The sequence below is a fragment of the Pistacia vera genome, unplaced genomic scaffold, assembly GCF_008641045.1.
Source record: "Pistacia vera cultivar Batoury unplaced genomic scaffold, PisVer_v2 Contig607, whole genome shotgun sequence".
Lineage (NCBI taxonomy): Eukaryota > Viridiplantae > Streptophyta > Magnoliopsida > Sapindales > Anacardiaceae > Pistacia > Pistacia vera.
In genome coordinates, this window is record NW_022196454.1 from 54,801 (window position 1) to 78,484 (window position 23,684).

The window sequence follows — 23,684 nt, forward strand, 5'->3', positions numbered from 1 at the left end:
AATTATTTTTTTCTTTTTAGTTTTTCCTTTTAAAAATGAACCGTTTTTAGTGGACTTGGATGTGCAGGTTCACCAAGGAAGACTTTCTGAAAATGATTGTAGGCGATACTTTCAACAGCTTATAGATGCAGTTGCACATTGTCACAATAAGGGTGTGTACCATAGAGACCTAAAGGTGCACAGAGTGGCAGATATTTGTCACTGACTTCTTTTCAGCAAATATGAATTATTGACATTATGATTCGGTCCTTATTCATTACTATTAATTATCTCTTCCTTGTAATGTCTAGCCTGAAAATCTTCTTCTTGATTCCTATAGATTGTAAACGTAACATTTTTTCATAAATAAACTCCAAATTCAGAAGAACTAATCATTAAAATTAAGAGAAAACCAAAAGATCAAGTAGAGAGCCACCCAACCCAACTTACAAATTTAATGTCATAATTAAAGTATTTGCGGAGAAATATTTTGACCAATAATAATTAAGATGGCGAAAGATGTATTATGAGATGGACCACCAAAAAAAAAAAAAGGTGGAGATGAAGTTTGTAAAGAGATTATGATTTAAGTGAATGAATGCCTCAAGATACATTTTCCACACAATTTCAATCTCGATCTCGATCTCAATCACAATCCTATCAAATCAATTTAGTAAAATCCTCCAATTATAATTAGTTGATGGTTTTGTAGGACCCATAACTTGTTTAAAATTATTATTATTATCGTATTATGTTTATATTGATGATCATGCATTTCAATATTCATATGGTTAAAAAAGTCAAGGTTTATTTTTCAGAGTCGGATTTTTCTTCCGTTTGTGTTTTTATATTGATCAACAAGTCAGTTCATTGAATATCATGCTTAAGTTACGGCTGCACCTTTCCTTCTCAACAGCTGGACTTGTTTGTCATATCAAAATACTCAATTAATTTAACATTATAACTTAATTATTATTTTTTAACAAAAAACTAATTTAAGACATTTATCCTATATTATATTCTAGAAACCCCTCTTATTTTAGAAATAGCCGGTGACATGTTGACCGTGGTAAACATATTTATTAATATCACTTCAATTTGTGTTTTTTTCTTGGCAATCAATGCCCAGATTTGTGTCACTTATCTATACACCATACTGAGATCTGACGATCAGGCTCATCCCACGTGTCGTTCCCACAGCAGATGACTTCTCCAACAAGTTCATCAGTATTAAGCATGGGTTATTCAGACTTAAGCATGGGTGGAGCTGACTCAGATCTAGATTACGAAGGATTATGTGTGTAATCCAACATCCACTGTCAGATAGTGTGTATAAAAGGGAGGATCCACATCCATTTTGGGGGATCGATCATTCATACCAGCAAAAAAAACCACTTAGAAAGAGATTTAGCTCACTATTATGTGTTTCCTCCTTGTAATCACCTTGTATATAAAAGCAAAAACAAAGCAATAATATAACTGTGGACATAGGCTGATTTACACTTACTAAACCACTTTAAAAACCGTCTCTTATCATTTCATTACCAAGTTTCCTTACTCATTCCAAACTTATTATTCTTAACCACGCACACATCTTACCTAATCCAACCGAAGGTCAAATCGGTACCACTGGTTGTTGCGTTTTTGCGTAACAACACCATCTACTATCCATATGCAATCTTTACCTACAGTCCTTGTATATTTTGGGCGTTATTTACGTATTTTGGAGCTCCTCCTCCTCTTAACTCACCCTAATGGATTCCTTCTTGGGGCTGGACCCAATTTTATTTTTAGCCCAAATCCATCAGGGGTTTATTATGTTTGACAAACATCAAGAGTCCAAAGAAAGTTCTAAAACAATTCGGAGTGCATGGATATAGCGTATTACCTCGGGATTCAGGGGAAATTATTTTATAACTTGAATTGGTTAAGTCAATTATGTTTGATAGTTTAGCAAGAGGTATTATTACGGTTTTGAATTTTAATTATAGCATATGATGATATCCGGCGAAACAACTGGCACAAGAAATACATAACAGCGTAAAAAACCCAACTTAATACGTCAATAACACATCATTATTTATTCTGATTATCACGTTATCTTCGCTAAATCTAAGTTTTGTCCTCACAAAGACAACAAAATCAAACAGATAAAACTTTGATGATTTCAGAATATATCAAACTAATCAAACTACATTCTAGAATCTATTAAACTCTCTTTCTTATTAAAAAAAAAAAAAACAAAAAAAAATAACCGTACACTATCACCAGCTCAGCAAGCCGTTTTAAACTTTATATTTTACTACAACTTTCTGCAAAAGTTAAAAAAAAAAAGAAAAAGAAAAAGAAAAATTCGATCGCTTTAAGCAGATACCTTACCAGAGGCCGGAGCTGACGAAACTCACTGCAGGTTTCGGAAAGTTCAATTTAACCGAACTTCATTACCTCAACTTTGGTGGTAAGAACCAAGAACTAAGAATATTGCAGCAATATTCTCCAAAAACAAAATGCTATTGCGTAAATTCTCTTCGATTCGCATGTTTGGTTGATGAGAAATTCGACGAAATTCGACGGAATGTAAACTATATAGAATTTCGCCTGTGTTCTACGCAACCACACAGACCATTTGTGGACATGCTGTCTTTTTTTATTTCCTAATTGTTAACCTTTTTTTTTTTATCAAGTATTTTTGGTGGATAAATATATTTTGAATCTAGTTTGTTGATTTTTTGTGTTATGGTCGAATTTAAGTTTCTGGTGAAGGTAGTGAAGAAGTTGAGCGAAGTTGGGGGTATTTTGTTGGGAAATGTGAGTTTGTGGAATCATGAGGAAAGGAACGAGGAAGGTGGGGAAATATGAAGTTGGACGAACAATTGGTGAAGGAACCTTCGCCAAGGTTAAGTTTGCGCAGAACAGAGAGACAGGGGAGAGTGTAGCCATGAAAGTTTTGGCTAAAAGTGCTATTCTGAAGCATAGAATGGTTGATCAGGTACTCAATTGTTCCTGCTCTTTAATTAGATTATCATGCAATTAACTTTCTCGTGGTTTGTTTCAGTTGATCATCTTGTGCTTTTGTTCAAGCTGGAGTTGGATATATTTTAGTTTTATTTATTCATATTTCTTGTATATTGATTGTGAAATCAGTAAATTATGCTTCCACATTGGCTTTCACCTGAACTGTGTTTATAGGCTAGTTAATTTATATCGAAATGGAATTTACATATTAATTGGAATTTGTACAGTAGTAGCAGGATATGTATGCCGTAGCAATAAAATTTACTGGAGAGGTTTAAGCTTTACAAGCACTAAAAAAATTTGTCTATTCATTCATTTATATTGTTTTGTATATTGTCAATTATTTTGTCCATTAATTCATGTTCACTATTGGCTCAATCAAAGTCTTTAAGTTCAATAATGGAAGAAATATATAGCTTTTGGTTTGATTTGTTTTCCATTTTTTATGTAGCAATAATTTGGGTTAAACTCTTTTTTTTTTTTTTTTTTTTTTGGGGGTTGGGTTTCAGATTAAGAGAGAGATATCCATTATGAAGATCGTCAGGCACCCAAACATAGTTAGGTTGCATGAGGTATGCTTGAAAACTTCATGTTTTACCTCATTAATTTACTGATCCATATTTGGTGGAGATTTGTCATTGTTGACATGCTTCTTATTTTTCCGCTCATTCTTGTAAGAATTCTAGGTTTTGGCAAGCCGGACGAAGATATATATTATACTTGAGTTTGTGACAGGAGGAGAACTCTTCGATAGAATTGTAAGTCTATTGATTTCTTGTTGCATGTAGAGTGCTGAGATCTGTTTTCTTACTCGAGTGGAGAACTTCAAAGAGTTTTTTCTCTTTTTGTTTGTGTTTGATTGCTGAGATCTCTGGTGTAATATTCTTTCGAAAACTTCAATTATTTTTTTCTTTTTAGTTTTTCCTTTTAAAAATAAACTGTCTTTATAGTGGACTTGGATGTGCAGGTTCACCAAGGAAGACTTTCTGAAAATGATTGTAGGCGATTCTTTCAACAGCTTATAGATGCAGTTGCACATTGTCACAATAAGGGTGTGTACCATAGAGACCTAAAGGTGCACAGAGTGGCAGATATTTGTCACTGAATTCTTTTCAGCGAATATGACTTATTGACATTATGATTAGGTCCTTATTCATGACTATTAATTCTTTCTTCCTTGTAATGTATAGCCTGAAAATCTTCTTCTTGATTCCTATGGAAATTTGAAGGTTTCTGACTTTGGATTGAGTGCATTGCCCCAACAAGTAAGAATGATTTCATTTTGTCTGCCTTTGCATGCCCAAGAGTCTTGCTTTTAATTATTTATTTTACTTTTGCTTCACTTATGTGTTTGTTTAACAAGAAATTTGTGTCTCTCTCTCACACTCTCTCATGCTTTGCTTATCATGAACAGGGAGTTGAACTTCTTCACACAACTTGTGGAACCCCAAATTATGTTGCCCCTGAGGTACTCTCTCAATAAAAAACTTCAATATTTTGTAGTAAGTGTGATATTGTTTCCCATGCTTTGCTGTGCCATGGACTTCTTGTATCTGTGTACAATTTTGCTAATTTGATGTTGCTCAGTGTGTTCATCATCCATGCTGTCATCTTAAATTTTAGACTTCTAGATTTTTATTGCTGAGATTTAGCCATTCAGGATCTTCTTAAAATAGCAATAGACTACTATTTCATAGTAATAAATCTTGTTGAACCAGTTTATAGTAGAATGCCAATAGAAATTTGCAAAATCCTATGGCTTCCTTAGTTGTTGAGAGTCATATACTTTTCAATTACTTCATTTAGTTTAAACATGAAAGAAGTTTCTTTATAATTTATTTCTGAGTTTAAAATAGTAACATGTGTAATTATTTCTTGAATTTCTTATATTAAATAATTGCTGATAGGTCCTCGGCCACAAAGGTTATGATGGTGCTGCTGCTGATGTGTGGTCTTGTGGGGTAATCCTGTTTGTTCTTATGGCTGGATATCTTCCATTTGAAGAGACAGACCTTCCGACCTTGTACCATAAGGTTAGCTGATACTTTCACAAATATGAATGAACTATCAATACTATCAATTACTAAATAACTCCACGGGAAGGAGTGAACAGCTTTTAGATACCCTTTTCACTAGTCTGGCAAGTGTGTTCATAGTTGCTTCTTCCTGTTTTGTTTAGCTGTGATTAACACTTCTTTTGTGTCCATAGTTGTAACTTGTTAGATTCCACCCTTTTTTTAAGTTGTATCTCATTTTATTGTTGGCGTTGGTAACATTAGCGCTAAGGGACATGTCAAGTCTGCAAACAAACAATTATTTTGTAGAAACAATATACTTTATTTACAAAATGACAAGAAGACACATTTTTCCCATGCATTGGAACAATAAAACTTTGTCTTTTTGTATCCTTATCATGTGCTCTGAAGGGAATATGTTAACAAATACCTTTTATGTTTTAGAGATTGTGTCAAATGCATCTAATTCACACGCTGATATTATGCATTTTTCCTATCACAATTATGTCGAGAGACATAAACTGCAAAATTCCTGTCTGATCTTTTGTTCCCCCTGCAGGCAAACTGAACCTTTCTTGTTCGATTAAATTAGTATCACACAATCTTTTTCTACTGCTTCATTATGATTGGGAAATTTGTAACTGTTCTTTCGGTTGATGTGTAGATAAATGCTGCAGAATATTCTTGCCCATATTGGTTTTCATCTGGGGTAAAGTCATTGATCCATAAGATACTTGATCCAAATCCCAAAACTGTGAGTATTTTGTTTGAATGTGTGTATACTGCTATTGCTATACCTTAGATATTTGCCTTACTGTTGGAAGGAAATCAAGTGCCAAGTACTGCATAGATATGAATTAAAATTAGCTGTAACTTTCTCTTTGACAATAATTCTCAATTCCACGATGCTCAACTCTGATCTACTTAGGGATATGGTGCTTGATGTTTAAATAGATCCACTTCAATTAGATAATTAGTCAAATGCCCTGATAAATAAAGTTTGTTAACATGATTTTCTTTTCGTCAAAATAATAATAATAATAGATAAACAGAATGATTTACTTTCCGATAATATGGCCAGATATGAACTTGTTTAATTTGAAAAGTGAGCATGTATAAGCAAATTACATTGGAAAAGTCGAACCTTCATAGTTAATGTGAATTTTGCACATTGATTTGGCTTAGAAGGTGATCTTTAGTGTACTGGTTGATGTACTAGAAGACTCTTGTTTGTTCATCCTATTGTGACTGCTGTTTTCACTTTTCGTAAGTTTATTTTATTATTATAGAGTATGTTGAAGAAATTGACACAAACCAAGGACTTGTTGGAATGGTGATCTGGTATTAATAGTACAAGTACTTTCTGTGTGTTATCACATATACATAGTTAATGTGTAAGAATGAAAAATAAGAAAACTAAACTTTCATATACTTTGTCTTAGTTTGGTTCAGTGTTTTTAAATCATTATAGAATTTGAACTATGTGGTCTCAAACCTTTATTTTCGGTTTTATAGGTTCTATATTAGTTATCATATCAATTCATTGATGTATTAATTTCATTATAAATTATTCATGTGCCATGGGCATTAGTGGGTAGGGTGACTAGAGTGAACTTTAGAATCTTTTTCGTCTGCATGTTTCCTTAACTGTGACTGTTTTCATAATGCAGCGTATTCAGATTGAAGGGATTAGAAAAGATCCATGGTTCCGGAAAAACTATTTGCCTGTCAAACATAATAAAGAAGAAGAAGTGAATTTGGATGATGTTCATGCTGTTTTTGACGACATTGAGGTTGGCTGTTGTTCAATTTTGTTTCATTTTTGTATGTTTTTCTTGTTTGAGTAGAATAGATTCTCTAGTGCAAGATGACAGTTCTGCATGTTCATGACATCAACATTAGATATTAATGGTTGTTACTTGAGTTTAGTAAGTTTGATTACCCTTTTAGCGGGTGCTTTGTTATTCTTGAACTCCAATTTGACTTAAGCTTGCAAAATTTGCTGTTTTGCAGGAAGGTTATGTGGCTGAGCAGCCAGAAAATAAAGAGGGGGGTCCTCTGGTAATGAATGCATTTGAGATGATTACACTATCCCAGGGGTTGAATCTAGCAGCATTGTTTGACCGGCGACAGGTGCAGTGATATAGTCCTGTGTCCTGAATTCCTGCTGCTAGATGTGTCTTAAATTAAGTCCTTGTCTATTTTTTAGCCTACTATTATAGGTTGTGGTAGTGATTCTGACATTTGATCTATTGCATTATTTTACCTAATTCTGGTTTCTGGTTGCTAAAACATGTGAATCTTAATGAGGTCTTCAAATGAAATGTCTCCAGGTTAATCTAACTTAGAACTACATATAGATAGATGTATTGGTCAGGAGATTGTGAAATATGTATGGCTAAAATATATATATTCTGAATGTTAATTTAATGGATAATTAGTTAAAAGAAAATAAGAGTAACAGGAACTAATAGGCCAAAAGTGTTTTGATCTGCTCTTGGAACAGAATTTTAATGCTCTACTAGTAATTTCCAGTCTATTAATATGGTACCGCTGCAGGTGATTTCCAGCAATACTGATGTTGCAATGCTGAACCTCAAATATTGCTTTTATTTTTTCTTTAATTTCTTTTATAGAATGTATTTGGATCCGGTGGTTTGATTATTAAAAACGAAAATCTTAAAAGCACTTGTCCTCTCAGGATTATGTTAAACGGCAAACCCGTTTTGTATCGCGCCAACCAGCAAAAGTTATAATTTCAAACGTTGAAGCTGTTGCAGAATCTTTGAGTCTCAAGGTTCATTCTCGTAATTACAAGGTATTGATTGTAATATGTACTTAAAATGTCATGTCATTGTTCTTTTATCAGTATCTTGTGTCTTTACTTTGACACTGAAATGTTGAGATATAATCTCCCGTCTGAAGATTGTATTTAGAATGATGCTATTACAAATTCTTTCTCCTAGTTTTGTGTTCCTTATGACGTGGATTTGTATATGACTAACATGTAAGGGTAGAATATTTTTTCAAATAAGGTGGACATGTCTTAAGTCAGTGTCACATCATTTGAAATGTAGAACTTGGGGTATAAATTCTGTAAGGACTAAGGATTTTGTTACTCTTCTGTTTACTATTCAATGTTAATATGTTAACAAATAGAATCATATAATGATTGGTCAATTTTCAAACAAATGTTTCAGAAAATGAGCACAACAAATGACGAAAGATATACACTGCAACTTTGCCAAATAATAAAATAATTGGAAAGGAAGAAACGGGAAGTTAAAAAAGTCCAAGTAACTTTTAGTTTTTTCTATATCTACAGTATATTTAACGTTGGGGTCACTGAGGTTATTTGCTTCATTGGGGCTCATGCTTTATGTATTGAATTATCTTCATATTCTTTTCTTATTATTTTTTATTTTTGGAATACCGACAGATAAGATTAGAAGGAGTATCTGCTGGTAACGTTGGACAATTTGCAGTCGTCCTGGAGGTAAGTTCCTAGATTTTGGTTTCCGCTGTTCCATTTTTATTACTTCCTCTAAGTGGTTTTTCAATATTAGGTTTTTGAAGTTGCACCATCCCTTTTCATGGTTGATGTTCGGAAGGCTGCTGGAGATACTCTTGAATATCACAAGGTTAGTGCATACTAGTTCTTATAATTTTGTGAGTTGTTTGAAATTTTTTTTTTTTTTTTTTTTTCCAATGTTACAGAAAACAATTATTAGATGGATCAAACATATGCATTTTTTTTATAGGAATCATTAACTGCTTGTGTATGTATTGGATCATCAACAACTTAAGATTTGCTTGTGTGACATTCAGATAAATGGTCTTATGTTATACAAATTAATGTTTAAGAATCATCTTCTTGAAGTAAAAAAGTTCAAGTTATCATGATAAGGCTATTGATGTAAATGACAACTTTCATGTGCCTGTTTTGCAGTTCTACAAGAATCTATGTTCTAAACTAGAAAATATCATTTGGAAACCGGAGGGTTCCAGTCTGCTTAGAACAAAGACTTGTTGATCCTTTGGTGTGGGTGTGACGCAAATCTGTTAGCAGACAAGCCCAAGGAAGCTCTCTTTCCTCAAAATGAGCGCCCTTGTAATATTTATGTGTGCTTCATGTGTGAATTTGTTTTAAAGTCGACGATCTCCTTTATCAGATATGACCATATTGTTTCTTTGTAGTATGTAAATGGCCAAGTCCTCTTGGGAGACCTGTGTATTATAGGGGCTTTTGTTGTGAAAAATCGCATTCTCATGCCTCACATAGTTTAAGAGTAATAGGGAAATAATGCAATGTAATTATCATGTATACCAGTAAGCAATATGAAAAATGTCATGCAACGTACTTGCCACTTGTTTGATCTTCCCTTGTCTTCTCTCAAATGGTATGAGATTTTTTGTTGTTGGGTTTCAATATGGCTTCTATCAAATTAATTTAGGCCGAAGTAAGCTGTTTGTATAAATAGATAATTTTTTGGCATTTATCTAATATTCGAAATTTACTCTAACCCATCTAATAAAAAAAAAATTGTGAAATCAAATGTCTAAGTTTAAACAACATAAACATATTCTTATCATTTACATAATTATGATTAAAAGATTGGGGAAGAAAACTGAGTAAAGACTGGAGAGTGGCATTATTCAAAACATAGGAATATAGGCGGTAAATTATGCGTCAGCAGACAGTATTGGGCCAAGCAAATATTTTTACCCTATTGCTAAATAGAGGTGTATACCAATGTTTTAAAATCCGGTCTGGCTCGACAGGTTGAATCAATTCAACCGAGGCCTTCATTGAGCTGGGTTAGCAACTTTCCTATTCACCGAAAGCCTTAGAAATTGGGACGGTGATCAGTGAACAATTGAAGGCCGGGATGTTGGGGCTTTTGAAGAGGAAGGGTGAGTGAGTGCAATGGTGGCAACAAAGGTGATTTTCGGTAAGTGAATTGATCGAAAATCGGAAGAAAAAAAAACTTGCAGTGAGTGTAATGGGGCTTTTGCTAGCAATTGGCGAGCTCTGTTTTAAAAACCGGACCGGCCGGTCGAACCAGGACCCGACAGTTTCTCCGGTCCCGTTCAGGTCTTAGGGGGGTTTTGTAATATTTCAAAATTATAGGGGTTAATTATAATTTTATAGGAGTGTTTTAGAGATATGTCAAAAGTTTAGGGATTAATTGATAATTTTTGCGGCATTTTTGAAATAAATAAAAATTTTAGGGACTAATTTGAACTTTTTTAGGGGAATTTTTGTAATATATTAAAATTTGAGGGATTACTATGTAATTTTTTAAAAATAAAACTGTCTCTGACGTCATCGGTCCAACCGGTTGAACCAATTGACCAGTGACCCAGACAGCAAAACGAGTTGCCCTCCGATCCGGGTTTTAAAACAATGTTGGCGAGATGAACTGGGGTGCGATAAGATGGGTTTTAGTCAGGAGGCTGAGGGGAGTATTTTGATACTGATGGGTAAGGTTGTTGACGCTGATGGTGGTGAGATCTAACTTGGGTTGTCGACATCGGCAACGGTGAGATCTTCGATTTCAGTTAGATCTTGGATAGATATTTTGGGGAATGACTCATGGATGATTGTGATTGCATTTGGTGTGTCGTTGCCACCAACCAATTGACTGCTGATTTGTATTTGGGGTGTGTTTGCTAAATTTTAAACTTTTGACCCATCAAACGGTTAAATCGGTCAACCCAAGACATAGCAACTTTGCCGGGTGTCACCCGAGTTATTATTAAAACATTGGTGTATACTTCTTGGTGCACCAACCGCATAGCATTAGCAAGTCACAGTGTTGTTATAACTTTATACTTCATTTACATTACTTCTCACCCACATCATTTCCCTTGTTATTATTTACACTAATTGACTTCGTTCATCACCATTCCAACTTGTTCAATTTTATTTTAATTTTCCTATTTTCATTCAGGAAAACCAAAAAAGAAGAAGAAGAAGAAAGAGTATATAATCACCTCTGGGTGATCGAGTAGTTCGATCAGAACTCTTAGGTATATTACTCAAAAGGTTCTAAGTTTGAATCTCTCATTGATTGTTAATACGGGTAACCATTGAAACTCTTACCTAATCGATAGTTCTAAAGTCATGAGAGATTAATTGAAGTACGCATAAACTTGTACAAACATCTCCTGTCATAACCCAAAAAAAAAAAAAAAAAGGGGGGGGAAAGAGAGAGAAAAAATCATGATAACTATTTCTGGTCTTATGATTTTCTTCTTTTTTGGATGGAACTTCTTCCTCTAAAAGAAAATTATACTATCACTTGGTTGCAAAAGTTTATTCCATTTTACGTTATAATTAACATGTAACATAAAATACAGGTAAATTAAAATATTTGTGGCTTTCATCACACCATTATGTGCATATACGCTATGGAAAACACACATAATTGATATAAATGCACGCCAAATAATTCACCCAAGAATTGTTAGAGACAGAAGCTTGGTTAGCAAGAGAGGCCTTCCTATATTCTGTTCATCAAAATGATAATGAGAATGCAAATAGTCCCTAAAGTCTAAACCCTAGCTAGCTACCTGTACATAAAAAAGTGCATATATATAAGACAATGTAATCTAATTGGTGGTCTCAAGGATGAAACAGCTTGTTCCCACATCTGCATTTCCATGAGAGCAGATAATAGTTTTCATCTTCTTCAGATGATGCTCTCAATCGGCTTTTAGGGTGGGGAGGAACAATTAAAGCAGCCACACATGGTTTACAATTCAAGCACTTGTTCACACACTGTGGAGGCCTTGAACCCAACACCTTTTTCATTTGCTTCTCCTTCTCACCTTCACTTCCTCTTGAATACTGTGACCCAGCTGCCAAAACATAAATGCTTTCATAATGATGACATAAAATGCAAGGATAAAAAACGCAGTTCTTAACTTATTTTTTCATGAGATTTTTTTGGCCATGCAGTGTCAAAACTATAGTGGGTGATTGAGTTTCTCTTTTTACCTGATTCGGAAGAAAATATTATGAAAGCAATGATGAGCATCACGACGATTCTTTTCTGTATGCCAATTTGGTAGTGTCTTGATGAAGCCATAAGTGTTGGTCTGTGAGCGGAAAAGAGAGAAAAAATGCATATACAGTGGATACTTTTGCTGCAGAATTGTCTGGAGTTTACTTGTAAAGGAAGAGACGAGATATGGGAATATATTGAAGAGTGGTGGTGTCTGTTAAAAATAGAGAGCATCTTGCACATGATGGCGGTCAGGCGGTGCTTTGTTCAAAAAACAACTACAGTACAAGTCAGCTCAAGGGTCCCAATTGAGTGCCTTCACACCGAAATTTCTTTTCAGGAAATAGTAACTCTCAGTTCAATTTTTCAGTGTGGATTGACTCAAGTTACAGTTTTTCATCTTTTGCCAGATAACTTACTTTTTCTTTTGGAACTAACAACTTTTTGGTGTGCAATTCCCACTTGTTTTTATTATCTGTCAAAAAATTTAAAAGAAAATGAAGCAGTACAGAATACAGACCCTTCTTTTGTCATCATGGACAATGTTCTGACCTTTTCTGCTCATTGGACTTGGCTTTTTTATGTTAGTTTATTAATGCATTCATTACCTACTTTCAATACTCATACAGTCATGGCAATGGCTTTTGATTTATCAAGTCCTATGGGAATCTTTGTTCAGTAAAAACAGAAATCAGGACTTTTTCTTGAGCGTGAGGTCAAGAAAGGAGATAAGAGGATATTCACAATTTTTTTCTTTTTTTCAAATTTTGAAAAAGGGATTGAACTCACTTGAGAAGTCATGGTCACTACAATATATTCATGCCTTGAAAAAGAAGAAAGAAAACAGCAGAAGTAATCGCATGTGTTAAAAGTTTATATAAACAAGTGCCATATCTTACATCAGAAGAGCCAATCTTTACACAGATACAATTCAGAAGCTTTTTATGCAAGTGCCAGGTTCAGTTAATGTCCAGAGAGTGGAAAACAATTGTTTACAATATGGAGAAGGACACGGTTTGTCAAGGTTGATCGTAAATCATAAAAAAAATAAGGGAGCAGTAGCTCTCATGTTAAGCAGTGAGTATGATTCATTGGCATTTCCAACCACAATGCTAAATTATCATTCAACTGAAAACTGCCAGAGCTACCAGCACCATACACTTCCCTTTCAAGGCCAACGTCTAAAATGCTGCTTATGCCTCAGAGGCTGATCAAATTCATTCTACTCCTCGGCAAATTTCTTCCGCAACACTGAAATGTTTTTAATTTATATTATAGTGACTGTTGTTGGGAATGTTAGATTTCAGAGAAGATGAGGATTCAGTGATTAGTAAATACTATTTATATCCTAAGGCTGCTTCTTCAAAGAAGAGGTGACTGCTAAGCCAATGTAATGATACACATTTAATTACCAGTCATTTGGGAATTATATCAAACCAAATATTATTTTCATTACCGATAAACAAAATATTTGCCGTGTACAATTCATATACAGGAGATGCCGGAAAACTTGAGACTTGGTTACAAAAAAAAACAACCAAAAACAAGGTTGTTGTGTCAGACCAATAAGGAACTGCCACCACCAAGCCCACAGATCTAAGGCACCCAGACATAGAACTGCCAAAGCAAACCAAACACTATAGGACTCAAGATCCCAACCCCTAAAAAAGGACATCTGAAACTACCATGGACTGATTCAAACAACAGACTTCATCAGGCTGAAAATGAAGAAAGCTAGCCCAAACATGCCATTATAGGATTGTAGGACTGCAGCTAAAACACCGGGCATAAAATGTCCAGTAATCAGGAACCATGACTTGGTAGGATAAGAGATCTAGTACCCACAAAAGGAAATCTAAAACCACGACTTGGTAACTGTATTCTCTGGGAACCATGGCCATCAATGAGGCAGCCTCCTATCAAAGGGGGCTAAACAGTCGCAACAAGCTTTCACATGCAAAGAAAGCCTGCAAAAAGAGGATGTAGTGACCGGCCAAAGTCCCCTGGAAAACAACTAAGCCGCTTGATTACTACCTGCAGGCCCACCACTGATGAGCCAAAAAACTACGCTGAATGCTGCTACCATGTAAACTGTCTGTAAAATTCTACCACTGTACTCAACCATAATGAACTTCTAGTCCTCCCTCTAGTTTCTTTGATCACTTATTTGATTTATAGGTGAAGGACATTCTATTTCCATCCTGAATTAGGAGAGGATATCGCATCTCCACAAACTTTCCACAAGTCGTGCAACTGTGCTGCTGCTAATTGAGTTGCAGTTTTGGATATTCAATCCCACTAGAGTCTTGCCCAATTTTTTCAGTGAAGGCATGCTCTTGTCTGATACTTCAGAGCAACCTGAAAAGGAAAGGACTTGCAAATTGAGCTTCTCTGCATGAGATAGGATGGCAACGCCAGAATCAGTGATTGCACACTTTGAAACATCTAGATCACTAAGAAACATACAGTTGTCTGCAATTGCCACCAAACTTGCATCTGTAATCTTCCTGCAACCATCAAGACACAATAATTCGAGAGTTTCACCGTGTAGCCTGGCCAAGGCCAAAACTACTTCATCTGTCAAATTCAAGCACCCGCTAAGATTCACCTTAACAAGTCCTGCTACACAGCTGTTCAGAAGAGGGAGAATTCCGAGATCTGTTATCCCACATAGTCCACTAAGGTCTACATGCTGAAGCTGAGGGCACAATTTCCCCAGCATGACCAGGCTAGCATTTCCAAATCCTGAGCAGTTTCGTATGGATAAAGATCGCAGAGAACTGCAAGGAACAGGCATAGGGATTTCCATTGCCATTTCCTTAATTCCCATGCACTTCACTAGCGTAAGTGACTTCAACTTCATTGCACAGTTGGATAGGATACCAGCTACACCTGATTGGCTAACCCTGTTACACTCCTCCAATTGTAGGTTCTCAAGAGATCCTGCAGCCTTAGCAAAAGCTACCAATCCATTGTCGGAGACAAAAAAGCACCTACGGAGGCACATCTGCTTCAGGTTTGAACAGCCCTTTCCAATGGCTTCAAGACTCACATCTGTTATGCCCCCACAGGAAGCAATAGTCAAAGAAACCAACTTCTGCAAACCTTGAGCATTACCCATTACCCAAAAGCCCTTCTCACTCACATGTTGCAGACCACCGAGGACAAGATTAGTAACAGCCTTGCCATAGTGCCCAATGACAGCCAGAGAAAAATCTGTGATTTTCAAGGCCTGAAGCTTGACTCTCGTGAGGACAGAAGAAGATGAAGACAACATGCTAGATATTCCTTGATCCCTGACCAGAGGACAGTCCTTGATAGAGATGCTTTGTAGATTGGAGCAAAACTTCCCAATAGCTTGCAGACCCTCATTGCCAATCTTTGAACAAGATTCAAGGTTCAGAGTAGTCAAATTAGGGCAGCTCTGTGCAATTGCAATCAAACCCTTGCTGGTAATTGAAGGGCATTGGCAAAGTTCCAGCTTTTCCAACAATTGGCATTCTTTCGCTATCTCTAAAAGACCTTCATCCCCAACAGATGGAACATTCCACAAGGAAAGAGATCTGAGAGACGGGCAACCACGGGCTATTGCTGATAAACCAAAGTTGGTGACACCACGAATGTAGTTGCTTCCCCGGATCGAAAGCTTTCCAAGCCCCCCATGGCCACTTGCTCCAACAGCAATTGCAGCAAGTCTCATATCTGTAGCTTTCTTTCCCTCCAAGCATCTAGTAAGAAACCCATCATTCTCTTCATTAGAAGGGATCATTTCAACATCATCAGAAACTGAAGCAGCTCCCTCCTTGTCTTGCAAGACCAAATCATTGCTTTTGCTCTGACAAATTTCAGCCTTGCGGATTCTGCTCAATAACATAAGCCACCGATTGGACACACAAGCAGCTGAACTCCTTTCTTTGCCACCAGGAAGGCGTCTAAAGATCTCAAAAAGGCATTCATCGGGAAGAACATCAAGTGAAGGTTGATTTTCCCACTCAAACTCACTTTCACCGAACCCAAATTGAGCACTGATGCGAGCCCTTTTACGGGGAGGGCAGTACGCATCCACATAAGAACCAATAGAGAACAAACATCCTCCGGAACGCAATTCATCATCTCCTGTAAATACCATTAACAACAATTCGATAAGCTAAAAGGCTCTAACTTTAACCTTTCTTACACGAAAATCCAGAATAAAAAATCACAGCTTTACAAAACTTTCCATGTGAAAACGAAAATCATTCGAAGATCTACAAGCCTAAAGAAAAATTCAAACTTATAAACTGTACGAAATTTGATTGAACAAAACTAAATGCTATAAATACCACCTAATTCCTAAAACAAGCGATCCCTAAATTAATTTTCAATAACGCAGAGCTAGCAATTCATATTTGCAGAAGAAGTATAACATATATGATCCGACTTAATTTATCCAAAATCATTAAAAAAACGCATCAACGGGTCTCGAAGAAACATACCACTGTAGTTAACGAGAGCAGGCATGACTGAACACTTTGAAAGAAAAAGCCTCCACAGAGAGAAAAACTTGCAAACAAAAAGGAGAACACGAGGAAGCAGACGAGATACAATAACCCGAAAAAGCTTGAATGCATTTACAAGAAAAAGAGGGTTCTGGGTGGTTTGCAGAAGAGAAACTCTCTATAACCCTAAACGAGTAGGGCAAAAAAGGAAGAGAAAAATGGAAGAAAGGGTTATGGAATAGAAAGTTTTCAGAGAATTTGCCCAAGATATGGCTTGACTAAGAAAACACAGAAACTGATGAACTTATACGAAAGATGAAGAAGAGAGAGAGAGAGAAAAAAAAAGGGGGTTGTCGTGTTTGAGAATTTCTGCAAGATACATTAACTGACGCCACTCTCACACATGCAATGTATCTTACCTTCCACTTTGCCTATTCTATTCTACTTTCTATTCTGCAAAACCTAATCTCCTTTCCCTTGCTTTCCACGTACTGCCCCTTGTACCCGTTTCTTTTTTCTTTTCTTATAATATGATCCAAAATACTAATCGAGGGATCACTTATTGTAAATTCGACTCATTATACATTACGTCATAATAAAAAGGTTATGTATATATATTATTCAAAATAAATTAAATAAAAAAATCGGTTAAAAGTATGGAGATAATAATAATAATAATCAGTCTAATACATGATGGTGTACTTCATAGGTTCATGTAACTTGAATTGATTAAGTGGAAATGACATCATTTAGTTCAAATATATGAAAAAAGAATAATGATAATTTAAAAGTGAATGGGACAAAAAGCGGATTAGCAGAACAAGTTGAGCAAGTGACAGGTAGGTGACAGAAGGAAAATGAACAAGTTGAAGTTGTGACTTGTGTGATTAATTGCATTTAGCCATCACTAATCCATGGTTGTAAAATTTCCAAAGTACGGATATGGACAGCAAGACATTGGGATTTGGAAATCCATCTCTATTAAATCGTCTTTATTAATATCTTATATTATAATGCTAATTAATACCTTAATTTAACGAGTCACTTCATTTTGAATTTTTGATGAGGCTAGAGCAACAACTATTTACATTGCATCTCTCTATACATTTAATCAGAAAAGATGGCACTTTACAATCAATCCCATTAGAAACCATCATATTAATTCCACGGTTAAGAAATTTGTTAAAGATGTTTTTACAACTACAGACACACCCATTAAAGAGTAAACGACATGTTCCCACCCACGGTTAAGCAAAATATAAGTGCCAACCCCTTGTTTCAAGATTAATCTGATTGGGGTTATCCCCGTTATTAAAATAATGTAATCTTATATGATTTAAATTATTAAGTTTGGTTAACAGGTAATATAATATTTTAATAATCTTTTAAAATCTATAATAATTATTGTTAGTTATATAGGTGGTAATCTATTATAGTTAGATCTAGTCGATCGTGTGTCATTCCAATGACTATCGATTACCGTCTAGTGACGGTGGCTGGCTGTCCTCTTAGGTAGCTAGGGTGCTTTAGTTAATTCTTAAACTTTTATTGTACGGGTGTTTAGCTAAATTAACAAATGTAGGGGGTTAAAAAATGATCTATAATAATAATATTAAAATAGAAGGACAATTCAGTAATCTATATAACATACTCGTCGATTTATTTCAATTTAACTAAACGCATTTCCCTAAACATTCCCAGTAATCTTCAAAAGTATTCTATATTCTCATTAATATAACATTCCTAGTAATACAACATTCCCTAAATCAAATGCATATAAATTAACAGAAAATTGATTAATATAATGGTTAAAGGGTAAAATGGTTATTCCAAATCCTAGATCTCATTCAACTGAAATCGTATCCCACAACCCAAACCCACCCGTGCAACTACCGTCTCAGGCCAATTCGGCATGATTCTGGCATCATCGGACACCCTTGACACCACCAAACGCTTTCCCTAAACCCACACTTAAACCCCTTTCATCCCCATCTAGAAAAACCCTTCAATCTTCGGCTGTCGCTCATATAGGATATGCACACTTCAAGTTGATTTCCGACCGATTCTAGCACCGAAAATCAACCCCTACACCACTATTCACCTCACTGGCTTCCATTCACCAAAACCCCTATCATCCCCACCTAAGATCACCTATCAGTCACGCATGTGTTAAGTCACGTGCGCTTGCAAGGGGAAGGCGAGCAACTGAGTGGGTGGGGCGTTTCATCGAACACCTGGTGAGCATCAGGGGTGAGGGCTGTGGAAATGAGATAGGAATGACGAAAAACCAGAAAAAATCACTAGAAAAAACCAAATCAAACCAACATTTCACTAACAACACACAAGCAAACTCAAAAACTCCCTAAAATAACCAAAAATCAATCTTCAATCCAGCACCACAAACAACAAACCAACTTATTCAACTAGATGGCAAAAGGCCAAGGGTGAAAAGTGGTGAGGGTCAGGTGTGTGATGGGGCAGGCCCGACACAAGGGATAGGCAGGTGAGGCACCTGCCTAGGCCCCCAAAAATAGGGGCCCAAATTTTTTATAATTTTTTAATATATTGCAAAAATAAAAATGGTGTATGATTTTTTATCCAGGCCAAGGAGTAAAAAAAATGCCAAAAAAACCCAAATTTATTATAAATTTTTTACATATATTCCCACCCAAAGTTTGATAAAATAGTAAGTTTGTACCTCTAGTTTCATATATTCCAAGTTACACCCATAAATTAACAAATTAAATTTCTTTTAACAATAAAAGACTAAAATAGTCATTTACATGTCTCAAATTACTCAACCCCAATTCCATCCCAAATTTTAACATTCACATAAATTATCTCCACCCCTCTTTCGCCACCAGCCATTTGGAGTTGATTTCCATCAATTTTCTCACCAAAATTGACTGGAATCATCACTTTATCATTTTCTCAAGTGTTTTTCCAACCTTGATAGCTCTCGATTTGATCGATTTTTTACGAATCTCATAACCCAACTCCATCGTGCACAAGAGCCATTTTTGACATTTTCAGCATGTACCCGACGTTGTTGGCCTTCCCTGACACCACCATCTTTCTCCCCTCAACCCTTTCACCAAAATACCTATCATACCTCATATGTTTATTCCGTCAAATCGCCGGCCACCGAAACCTTTTGGGTTGCGACTTCTCAAGCATTTTCTAGCCAATCCAGACATTGGAAATTACTTATTTCATCACCTATCGTTCCTCCAACATGTGCTCTCTAAAACCTCCCACCAACCTGACCCAGTTAGCCTGTCGATCGCCGTCCACCTCTCCTAGTGATTTTGCATTTCAAAATGCAAGAAAATAAATTTGAATTTTTTTTTAATATATGCTTATATTATTAGAAGGCCCCAAAGTAATTCTTGCATAGGGTCATAAATGTTATTGAGACGACCCTGTGATGGGGAGTGAGGTGGGTGTACAGCTGTTACAAGGAGTGCGATGCAGTTGGAAAACGCAGTTATGCGAGCGTGATGCAATGAGTGTGGGCAATGGCGTTTTCAGTCTCGAGGTGGTTGAAGATGAGGAGGGGAGATAATTAAAAAGAAGATGGGAAGGCAATTTGATAATAGCAGCTTTTGCAATTGTGTCATAACTCAACAACCACTAATTGTGTTACTTTAAGGATGAAAATCTGGAATTTATGAAACCATGGAATTTGACATTTTGCTTAACCTTGGGTGAAAACATGTCCTTTGCTCCCATTAAATATCAATAACAATTTTTTTTTGAAATGGCCTTAGTAAAATCCCATTTATTAACTCCAAGGGATTGGTCTAGTGGTCGAGAAGGTGTGCTCCCTTCATTGACTTTCGGGTTCAAATCATCTTGAAGCTATCTATCATATTTGTGATTTATCTAAAATATTGGGTTTATAAAGTGTTCAATAAGCTCCGAGATTAGTTAAAATACGCACAAATTGATCTAAACACCTCAATATTAAAAAAAATAATAATAAAAGAAAATCCCATTTATTGAGGCCAATTTGGTATAAATGTAGAGCGGGTGAAATGAATGGTCAAACAGGAGACGTTTGAGCTGATTTAGCAGTGGTCAAATAAGGTTATCAGAGAGAGACAGAGAACATCAAATTTTTGGATTTGACTTGGTAAGAAATAACAAATTGGGAGGGGGAGGGGACCCATATCGAAATGGTGGTTTTGGGGTTCTCTTCTCTTAGACAACAGCAGGGAAACTATGCAATGAATTTGACGAGTCTCATTTTATGTAGGTCCATATATATATATATAATAGAATCAATGGATCTCTTTCTCAACTCTCTCAATCACTCTAAATTTATACTTTCCCCTTTTTCATCATTCATTAATTCAATTAAGTAAAATCTTTTATAATACATTATCTTAAATACAGGGTTAGAATTTAGAAATATTGCCCACTTGGAGGACCCATTTTCTGAGTTGATGATTAACTGACAGCTTAATACAACTCCATCAATAGTCATTATTTTTTTCTTTTTCATCCACTTGGGTATCTAATAATTTCATTGTTATGTTTAAGCTATAATGTTAAGGGGTTCAATGGAATTAGATTAAGCAAGAATTTTGAGAAAGTCATGACGTAATTAGGGGATAATAATAATAATTAGAAAGAGAAAATAATGGGATTCGGTGAAGAGTATGATGATGGATGAATGGTAACCACAGAAAAATGAGACTGGGGGCCAGCCATTTCCGTAGGCAGAGAGTATTCTGTGTACCATATCTTTTTGCTTCTGGTGTTTCTTTTCAAAAGAGGAATAATAAATGTGATTTTCAGCTGCGATGCATGCATGGAAATTAATTATATTGAAACTGTTGACCATTGTTGTTTTAAATTGTTCATCGAATTGATTTTTTGTTGAATGGATCCGTGACTATGTACTCTGGGGCATGCATTATATTAAATATGTGGATTCAGAAAGTGTGTTGGAAAATATCATCTCTTTATTGTCAAATCAGCTGGCTCTGATCCACACATTCACCTTCAAGTTTTTTCCCGGAAATTAATCAGACCGACCAACCTCTTGTACTTTAAAAATTGAACAACATTTATATATCTTGGAATTTCAACTATTACATAATATAAATAATCTCTCTATTCTAGGTTGATTATTTTCACAACTTCATGCACTGCCCGTGTATCTGCTTCAATCAGAGGCTTTCTCCATAATTTTTTTTTCCTCTAAATTACAGCTGTTTAATAAAACCCCGAAGGTTTAGCCTAAACTTCCCTTCATGAGTTTTTAAGTTAAAATTTTTGAGTTTTTAAGTTCAAACTTTAAGATTACTTACCACAATAACATTGTATCTTACCTGATGTTCTTTAGACTTATAGGGTATTTAATAGACCCCGAAGATTATTATAACTTATTTAATCATTTAGATTTATAAGATATTTAATGAATTTCAGGAATTAGTTTGAAGTACACACAAACTAATCCAAACACATTGGTTAAAAACAAATTTGTTTAATAATGTTGGTTACAATGCTCTGAATCCAATTAATTAATTAATATCTCAACTTTTTACTTTACTTTCAAAGTTCATACCTAAAAACATTGCTTGTATTACAAGTATTCATTCTTTCTTGTGACAGCAAGGCTAGCGGTTGGCAACCTGCTTGTTTATTATGCTAATTAATTAATACAGCAGTTAATTATGGAAGATCTACCTGAGGGCGGATCCAGCCACTTGGAGGGCAGGCCTCAGATTTTAAAAAAAAAAAAAAAAAAAAAAAAAATTTAATAATATATAAACTACAAAAAATTGTTATTAAAATATATATTAGATTCACCTTCAGATTTTTTTTTTAAAATATAACTATTATACGTATATTTAAGTATATATAAACTTATTATTAAATATATATTTTTTAAACTCACGTCATATTAAAATTTTAAAATTCTCTTTACTTTTTTTTTTCTATGGTTGTACTTGCTTTTTATAATTTTATTCTCAAGATTCTTTACTCTCTCATTTTCTTATTCTATTTCTCATGCTATTCGCTCATTAAACTTTTGAAGACTAAAGTTATTAAAGCTTTCACTACTTAAGGTGTCACAATTAACTCTGTTTTCTGTTTTATCAATTTTAGGTATGTATATTGCTCATTTTAAATACAATTAGCTTTGTTTTCTGTTTTATCAGTTTTAAGTATGTGTATTGCTCATCTTAATTTAGTTTATTTTATAGTTGAATGATGTTTTTTTCTTTTTTTTGAAGGTTTTTTATTCTAATTTGAGGAAAAAAGACGTGGGTCTTATAAATTTATTTTGTGTTTTTTGTCTAAGAATGTACTTGCTTTTTCAAATTAAAACTTTAACTATATTTTAAAGAGTGTTATTTTTCACTTTTCACTCATCACTTTCTTACATTTCAAACGTCACTGTTCAGCTGTTCAAAATTATTAAGGAAATTTGAGTTACTATCTATGGTTATACCAAGAAAATTCTCATTTTTTTTTTATTAATTCATATTAAAAGTCAACTTAACGTTAATTTGATTTAAGTTTTGGTTGACTTTAGCTTAGGCTAAGTCTGATCAAAATCTTGATACTATAATCTTTGAAAGCCAAAAATTAAAAGCAGATTTTGCTTAAGGTTTATTCAACACATTTACTTAAAATTTTGTTTCTCATAGATTTATTCAAGTTGAAAAGTATTGTGTTATTGCATTATTTTCTGTTCTTGATATTATATTATTTTCTTTACTTAAGGTTGAGTGATTTTTTAAAAGTTTTCACTAATTGTTCGGCAAATGATGACGGAGACCCCCTTGAGCAAAAATCCTAGATCAGAAATACCTAATCAATAAGGATTTTAATTCCAAATTGAATAATTTTCAATTGTTATATCATTTCTACCTAAAGCCAAATTCAGAATATTATATTCATAACAAATAGAGAAAATTTTTCCTGGTGGCTGCAGCTCCCGCATTGACTCATCTTCTGTTAATAGCCCATTTTTTCATGGAAGATCCTTCCTTCTCTTTTCCCAGATACATTGATTTTCTTTTTGGTATTTGAAGAAGAACCTGCATGAATGGTACTAGCAATTGCATTGCATGAGTCCAAGCATTAATTCTTTGATGTTAATCAAATTTAAAATTGATTAAAAGTTAGTTAAGAAAGCACAGAAAGGTGGAATTCAACACGGTTTAACA

General features: G+C 34.9%; 3 protein-coding genes across 3 annotated transcripts; 1 reads left to right on the plus strand and 2 right to left on the minus strand.

Annotated features, from left to right (window-relative positions):
* The first annotated feature begins 2,283 nt into the window (after positions 1–2,283).
* LOC116110576 (CBL-interacting serine/threonine-protein kinase 24-like) lies at positions 2,284–9,391 on the plus strand. Its single transcript, XM_031396786.1, has 15 exons — positions 2,284–2,437; positions 2,731–2,968; positions 3,504–3,566; positions 3,681–3,752; positions 3,962–4,069; positions 4,185–4,259; positions 4,409–4,462; positions 4,902–5,027; positions 5,674–5,763; positions 6,680–6,802; positions 7,023–7,142; positions 7,711–7,827; positions 8,449–8,505; positions 8,576–8,650; positions 8,959–9,391. The coding sequence occupies exons 2-15, from the start codon at positions 2,804–2,806 to the stop codon at positions 9,040–9,042; spliced, it is 1,329 nt and encodes a 442-aa protein (XP_031252646.1). The 5' UTR covers positions 2,284–2,437; positions 2,731–2,803; the 3' UTR covers positions 9,043–9,391.
* Positions 9,392–11,637: 2,246 nt separating this feature from the next.
* On the minus strand, positions 11,638–14,144 carry LOC116110562 (EPIDERMAL PATTERNING FACTOR-like protein 8). The gene is made up of 2 exons (XM_031396769.1): positions 14,054–14,144; positions 11,638–11,873 (listed from the first exon to the last, which is right to left on the minus strand). The coding sequence occupies exons 1-2, from the start codon at positions 14,142–14,144 to the stop codon at positions 11,638–11,640; spliced, it is 327 nt and encodes a 108-aa protein (XP_031252629.1).
* LOC116110575 (EIN3-binding F-box protein 1-like) lies at positions 13,468–16,715 on the minus strand. Its single transcript, XM_031396785.1, has 2 exons — positions 16,495–16,715; positions 13,468–16,135 (listed from the first exon to the last, which is right to left on the minus strand). Exons 1-2 carry the CDS (start codon positions 16,517–16,519, stop codon positions 14,226–14,228), a joined length of 1,935 nt encoding a protein of 644 aa, XP_031252645.1. The 5' UTR covers positions 16,520–16,715; the 3' UTR covers positions 13,468–14,225.
* Positions 16,716–23,684: the final 6,969 nt, after the last annotated feature.

Excerpts from the sequence above, each read along its gene's own strand:
- LOC116110575 (XM_031396785.1), bottom strand. The coding sequence starts at position 16,519 with ATGCCTGCTCTCGTTAACTACAGTG. Across the intron at positions 16,136-16,494 it reads TGCTCTCGTTAACTACAGTG|GAGATGATGAATTGCGTTCC; the intron begins GTATGTTTCTTC and ends TGGTATTTACAG.
- LOC116110576 (XM_031396786.1), top strand. The coding sequence starts at position 2,804 with ATGAGGAAAGGAACGAGGAAGGTGGGGAAATATGAAGTTGGACGAACA. Across the intron at positions 4,070-4,184 it reads TGTACCATAGAGACCTAAAG|CCTGAAAATCTTCTTCTTGA; the intron begins GTGCACAGAGTG and ends TGTAATGTATAG. Across the intron at positions 4,463-4,901 it reads CAAATTATGTTGCCCCTGAG|GTCCTCGGCCACAAAGGTTA; the intron begins GTACTCTCTCAA and ends AATTGCTGATAG.
- LOC116110562 (XM_031396769.1), bottom strand. The coding sequence starts at position 14,144 with ATGGTTGAGTACAGTGGTAGAATTTTACAGACAGTTTACATGGTAGCA. Across the intron at positions 11,874-14,053 it reads CATCAGTGGTGGGCCTGCAG|CTGGGTCACAGTATTCAAGA; the intron begins GTAGTAATCAAG and ends ATGTTTTGGCAG.